The following is a 6,693-nucleotide window of genomic DNA, read 5'->3' as shown; positions in this document are numbered from 1 at the left end:
CCTAATTTTTTTCCCAGCCGTGAGGTATTTGGGGTTCCCCGGCGGCTGGGGACAGGGCTCATGCATTCCGGATTTCTGACATTTTGCGTTTCTGTGCGTGTGTGCCTGTGTGTGCCGGCAGAAAATCCCTCTATCCTGGAAGAATGGTGAAACTGGGGAATAATTTCAGCGAGAAGAGCACAAAGCAGCCCCTTTTGGAGGATGGATTTGACACCATCCCCCTGATCACACCCCTGGATGTCAATCAGCTCCAGTTCCCACCTCCCGATAAGGTACAGTAGGCTTTAGTTTCCACCCTGGAGAATCACACCCAAATCTCAGGCAAACAACAAAAGAATAGGTTACGTGTAATGAGCAGCTTAGAAATGTCAAGAAATACAGGGTGTTTTAAGGCATGCCAGTTCCCTCTGGAGAAAAAAACCTAACAGTTAAGTGAATGAAAATCAGTAGTAGTGATTCACCTTTAAAAAGTGGTTGGAGATGTTAGCAATAAACATACATAGATTTTAGTCCTGCTGTATGAAATATAAACATACAAATGCAAGCTTCTCTATGCTCTATTGTTATAGCCCTTCCTATTCTGTCTTCTTTCTTTCTTTCTTTTTTTTTTTTTTTTTTTATCTGGAAGGTACTGTGTATTCTCTGTGAATGACGTGAATTTGCTCTCTCCAGAAAATGCCCACCTAACGGGGGGATAAAGCAGTGCTTTATTTCTCTGCAAGATGTGCATGGGCAGGCTGGCCACAGAGAGAAAAAACTTCCATGTTCCTTCTGCGATTCCGTAGGAAATTAATACTAGCCCCAGACAAGCTGAAATAATGAGAACAGGCCACTGAGTTTTCGCCTAGGCAACTTAGTTGGTTCAAACCCCTCCAAACAGGCAATTCGGGTGCTCTGTAACTGGAAGGGTATAGTCCGACGTGCTGCTTACAGGTTGGAAGGGAAATGGGCACCCTGCATTCCTCATTACACGGCTTGATTACTAAGGATTTAGGAAGGTGATGTGGTAGCCTGTAAATACATTTATTTTCCTCACAATAAAGAATTCAGTGTTACTTACAGGTAAGGGATACAGTAGTAAGATACTTTTTCAGATATTTCAGTATCCTATTTCACTAGGATACTTGCAAATTTCTTGCTACACATCTGGCAAAAAAGCTTTGCAGTCTTTGAAACATACAGAATTTACCTGGGAAATGGTCAGTAACAGCTTCATGCTGATTTTCATTTTTGGCATTGTCTCTTCTCACAATTATACTTCTAGATAAACTGATAGCTATACGTTCCTCATAGCTCAAAAAAAATCACATCATCTTATTTTGGGTTGAAGAATTTTGGCATGTAGAATTTGCCTCAGCAGAGTGTTGCTTGTAGACAATAAAATAAATTTGTGACCTCCACTTTAATTGCTATCCACATTATTCTGTGTTGTGTGTGGTGACCAGTTGGCAGGCAGAAATGCAATAAGCCATAACAGCTGTTAGAGAGCCTGAGGGTCCATTTTCTGCCCTTGGTTACATGGGTGTAAATCTTGTAACCAAGGACAAAACTGCACCCTAAGGCTTTAAAACAAGTTAAGTCTTACTGTGCCTGATGAGCCTGCCAACTGGTGACTGGATTTAACCAATTACCAAGGACCAGTGACTGCAGCGCTAAGCAGGAGTCTGAACTAGGGACCTGTATGGTGCTCGCTTTAACCTGAGCAGAGCTTCTGTAGTGAACCCAGGAGGTTCTGTGCCAGCCCGATTGCTCCTGGTAGAGTGGGGTGGAACTCCTCCCACCTTCACAGCATTTGTCTTGAACAAAAGCAAGTGAATAACTAGACTAGAAGCTTAAATAAAGGACTTGGATTGCCTCCTCTCTGCTATTTGTATATTAGCTTTTCTTTCCTTCTGTGAACATAGAGGGGAAAAAATACGATCATGTATTTATTGGTCCTACTGGCTTCATTCTGTAACTGTGTGGTTAGTCATGTTGATGTATATTTACTGGTTGCTGCAGGCTCAAAGGCAGTAGTAGAGCAACTGATAAGAAAAAAGGAAACTAAGTCAAGATGGACACACACATCAAATTCTGAAGTACGAAGACACTCATGTATAATGAATAGCAGTGTATACTTCATCTATCTATGCTTGTTATTCACTTACAAGGCTCCAGTGTGGCAGTGAAGCATGACTTCTTGAACAGTAGTGACTACAGTGCTAAGAATTTGATGGTTTTGACAGGTTCTAAATTAAAGGGATGAACTGATTTAAATTCATATTTAGGTATGTTAAACAAAAGAAGACATTACATAACCAAGTAGATAGAACTGTACGTTCAGTGTCAGCTGAATGTGATTTGAGTTGCTTGAGATTATGCAACGTAAAGGGGGAGGAAGGGAAGTAAAATGCTAAAAAGCGTTCCAGAAATCTTCAGGCAGTTTACTTCCTTGATGCTGTTGGGCAGCTGTAAAGTTAAATAGTTAATAATTATTATCCTACTAGTTATAGCTGAAAATAGGTAAAGTAGTTTCTCAACCTGTGTCCTGCACGGGTATGTGTAATGCTGTAAAAACATTTAATAAGCTTTGTGGTACTGAGTCTAGGTACAGTTACACATTCTAGATACCATTTCAGGGAAGGAAGGAGCGGGGAACCCAAAGCTTTAGTTTCAGTGCCTGGCTACCTGCAAGTGCCACAGTCTTAACTTCAGAGTAGTGTAGCTGCTATTCATACCATGGGCTGCGCTGAAGATAGAATTTGGTTATAAAAATCTAGAAGAGACTAGATTAGAGTCTAGAAGAGTCTGTTTATTCTTTGAAACAACAGAGAAAATCGAGCAAATCTTAATAGCACTGTGCTGTACCCTGTCTTGAGAGTGATACTTTGAAAAAGATCCTGAAAAATTGCAGAAGACAAAATGAGGCAAATAGGTTAGGTATGTGAAAAATTTGTACAATTAGAATGCCTAGGAGAGCACGAGATATGACTGACGTAATTAATATTTTAGGAGTACAGCAAGGTGCTATGTAGTGTAGCTTGGGGCAGTAGCTCATAGGAAGGAATAAAGTGAAGTTAAAGAGCCTTGGGTGTTTCAAGAAGTCTCATTAACTCGAGGGTTTATGTGCATCTTTCTGCTTGCAGTTGGTAAATGAGAAGTTAGATGTTAAAAATAAAGAGTGCCAAGAGCTGTAGTCTAGCACATAGTGAATAGCAACTAGATGGGTCATTTCCTACTGTTAAACTCAAAATCCTGCCTTCACAGAACATGGCTACTGGCAGCATCATCATCTGCTAGATTTCTGTGGGTGCTCTTCAATAATTCTCTCATCCTATTTGTCTCCAGTTTGAAATGCCGTTAATGGGATCTCCTGAAGCACATGGAGGTGGCTATTTTCAAAATGTACAAAAGTGGGAAGCTTCATGATTTGGATTTGAACTGAGTAGATGTTTGCCTAGTATAGCAGCACAGCTGAAAACATTGAACACTTGTGAAACTGTTGCATAACAAGTCTTTCTGTAGGTCCATCAAAACCCCTTTGAGAGATAATTTTGTTGATGATTGCTATGACAGAAAAAAATAACAACTTACAGCTTCCGAAGAAGAATTACACAAAGCATGTGTGGGAATTCTGTGCTAGATGCACTTGTAAGCAGGTAAAGGAGGAGTTAATAAAATACTTGTGGCTAGTTTCAACTGACAGCTTTTTTTTTTTTTCTTTTAAAAAAGGTTGTGGTCAAAACAAAAACAGAATATGAACCTGATCGCAAGAAGGGAAAGTTCCGTACTCCTAAAATAGCCGAATTCACAATCAGCATCACTGAAGGGGTTTCAGAAAGATTTAAGGTAAGCAGTGAATGACTCACTTGTGTTCACAGAAGTGCTTAAAATCAATTGCTGATTGTAGTCAAAACCAGGTATAACTAACAGAGTGGCTGCTGTGGGTAGCTAGACATGAGAAAAATAAATTCAGCATTATAATAGTTCAGTATTCAGCAATTTCTTGCATCATTATTGCTTGTAACCCCTCACTGGCAGATGACTTCAGAAAGCACTTCTGTCAGTGTGTGTGTTTCAGAACGTGGCCAGCCAAGGGTGTATGTGGTGGTCTTCATGCAGGTAGCTCTTATGACGTGGATAAAGCTCCTGTTGGTTTTGAAGGACAAGAACCACAAGAGTCTTTATTTTCTTTCTGGTTCTTATTTTTCACTGTGGCCAAACCATTCTCTTAAAAGCACTGTCATAGTCCATTATATATTTTTTTATAGTTAAATGTATGACTTGGCAGCCTAGGGATGTATACCAGAGCTCTTTGCTATCAGTTTTCCGGGTCCAGCTGTATCTTACAGCTTGGTGACGACTGGCAGTTCAGCAAGAATCTGACTCAGATTTACTCTTTAGTGTCCACACCCCTAATACTCTCTTCCTAGTCCCAGAGGAAAGCTGAGAGTTTTAACTGGTGCAAGGATTGAATTACCTTTCCCCCTTCTCACTGGAGGATAGGTTTTTTTGCTCTGTGTAAGTAAAGCAAAGCAGGAAAGTTGGCACTTCCAGAAGTGGCACTTCTGTGAAGCTTTGGATTCCCTCCTAACCTCTGTTTGCATGATAGTAGTTTTAGGGCACACCCAAAGAATCTAGTTCTTTTGTGCCTGACCAGTGGATCTAAAAGCTGCTTCAGCCCAAGCCCACCTTCAACATATACAGCTCTTTGTGGAACTGGAGCGTTCTAAACAAAGTGAAGGCTTGAGCGGTTAGACTTCAGGCTACATTTGCAAAGGGACTTTGCAGAGTGTTGCCAGGACAAATGTTTTAAGTGCAGGTCACCTGGTGGAGTCTTCGGCTGTACAGTGAAGCATGTAGGTTCCCAGTGAGCTGTGCGGGGAACCCCCAGATAGCTAATAAGAGATGTTATGGGGTGTGACAGGGATTTATTAAGGAGGTAAGAAACCTAGTTCCCGTTTTTCTCTTCCCTGATGTAGAGCAAGGACATCCCATCCCTCAAGGAAAATGCTGCATTTTGACTAACGTTTTCTCCTGCTGGCACCATAGTACCAGTTCTTGAGAGTAATCCCCTTTCTCTCAGGTGAGGGCTGGGCACACTGTTGCTGTAGGGTAAGATGCAGATGGACAGCTCAGAACAAGGAGGACTTAGGTCTGGCTGTCTTTTGTTCGTGTCTTGGTCACGCTAAGGTGATCTGAAAATGCTTAACGATGTTGTAGAAGAGAAAGGGGAGAAAGTGTTTCATTCAAGTACCCTGCTAGGACTTTCATTCCAAGCAACTGAGCAGAACCTATACCTGAGGAATTTTGCAGTTCCCCACTAGCTGTAGGGACTAAAGGATTTCATCGCTCAAATCTTAAATTGTAGATAAGGAAGGGTTTTTAATATCTTAGTCGCATCTAAATGTTTTGTGCATCTCTTTGTAGGTCTGGGTTCTTTCCGTGTTTGTTGGGAGGGCTGAGCAAATGAGACCTTGGTGAACAACAAATAAATAGTTTGTGCTGTTGGGTAGTCTTGTGTAATTTGTATAGCTGTACAGTTAGAAGCCTGAGCATTTTTTCGTTGTGTTTTTATATACCTTTGATGGCATAGTTAAGTATCTTTTAGATACTACTTTATGATGATCATTCTGGGATTAATCTCATGCTACAGGGTTGCTAGGTTTTGCTGCTAGGTAACTACTGCATCAGAGAGAGGTTTCAGTAAGATTTGGCATCTCTTGGGAATTGCAGGGTGATTCACACTGTGGCTGTAAGTCTAGGCTTCTAAAGAAGATCGTGGGGGTTGATCAATTAGGAAAACTGTGGTTCAGTTAATTGAAAACAATAGTTTCATGCAAAACATGCAAGTCCTAAAAATGTCCCTTAATCTCTATGTAACAGTTTTAGAATTGATTTAATCTGCTTGCAACATTTTAAAGAGAACTGACTGGTTCTCCAGCAGAGATGATTGTCATATTCACCACTCCCAGTAGTAAATATTACATGAATAATTGATGAAATTTCATAAATATGTAGATGAAAAGTACTGATTGTGTGAGGTTTTTCTCCTGGGTCCTTATTAATTGTGAAGCATCATGGTAACTGCTGCTGTTGATTCTGAGAGAGCAAAAGGATATTTGTTTGAAAATTAAATATTTGCTGTAATTATTAAAGGCATTATTTAAATGGTGGGATATTGACTTTGGCTTGTGTTCATGAAAAAAGCTTCAGATGCAATTCTAATGACTAATATTGTACATCACCAATGCATAAGCTTGCCACAAGACTCAGCCCAAATGCTGTGCTAAAAATAAAAAAAAGTCAGTCAGTCATATTTACAAATAGTTCACATGTGTATTCTAAGATGTATTTCTTAAATAAGGACAAAGCAGATTGCATTTCTGGGATTCAGCAGTGCAGATCATCTAAAGCTGTTCTTTTTGAGAAATTGTACATCATAACAAATGAAGCAACTCCAGCATGTGCATATGTCATGTAGATCGTTTGGTGTTTTAGCAGCTGGGTGAATAAGAAATTGTAAAAACGTATTTTCTGCATTCAGTCCACATTACTACAGTTATTACAACAGAGCTGAGAATGTTTACAAAGAAGACTGCAAGTATAATTTTCCTGTATGAAGCCACATTCTGAATTCAAATCAGAATCGGTCAGAAGAGTGTGAAGACTTCCTGATTCTGAGAACCCCGTCTTAATTTAGTTTTATGGCAC

General features: G+C 40.1%; 1 protein-coding gene across 2 annotated transcripts in view; it reads left to right on the top strand.

The window, feature by feature from the left end:
- Positions 1 to 6,693, top strand: part of NSG1 (neuronal vesicle trafficking associated 1) — a 41,659-nt gene that overhangs the window by 19,032 nt on the left and 15,934 nt on the right. For both annotated transcript variants that reach the window (XM_080381724.1, XM_080381723.1), the window contains exons 2-3: positions 122 to 272; positions 3,712 to 3,828. In XM_080381724.1, the coding sequence (XP_080237850.1) occupies positions 144 to 272; positions 3,712 to 3,828 (246 nt within the window). In that variant the 5' untranslated portion in view covers positions 122 to 143. The remainder of the gene's footprint in view (positions 1 to 121; positions 273 to 3,711; positions 3,829 to 6,693) is intronic.

The sequence above is a fragment of the Falco punctatus genome (assembly GCF_963210335.1).
Source record: "Falco punctatus genome assembly, chromosome: 1".
NCBI classification, from domain to species: domain Eukaryota; kingdom Metazoa; phylum Chordata; class Aves; order Falconiformes; family Falconidae; genus Falco; species Falco punctatus.
Note: the sequence above shows the minus strand (reverse complement) of the source record. Positions and strands in the feature narration are given on the sequence as shown.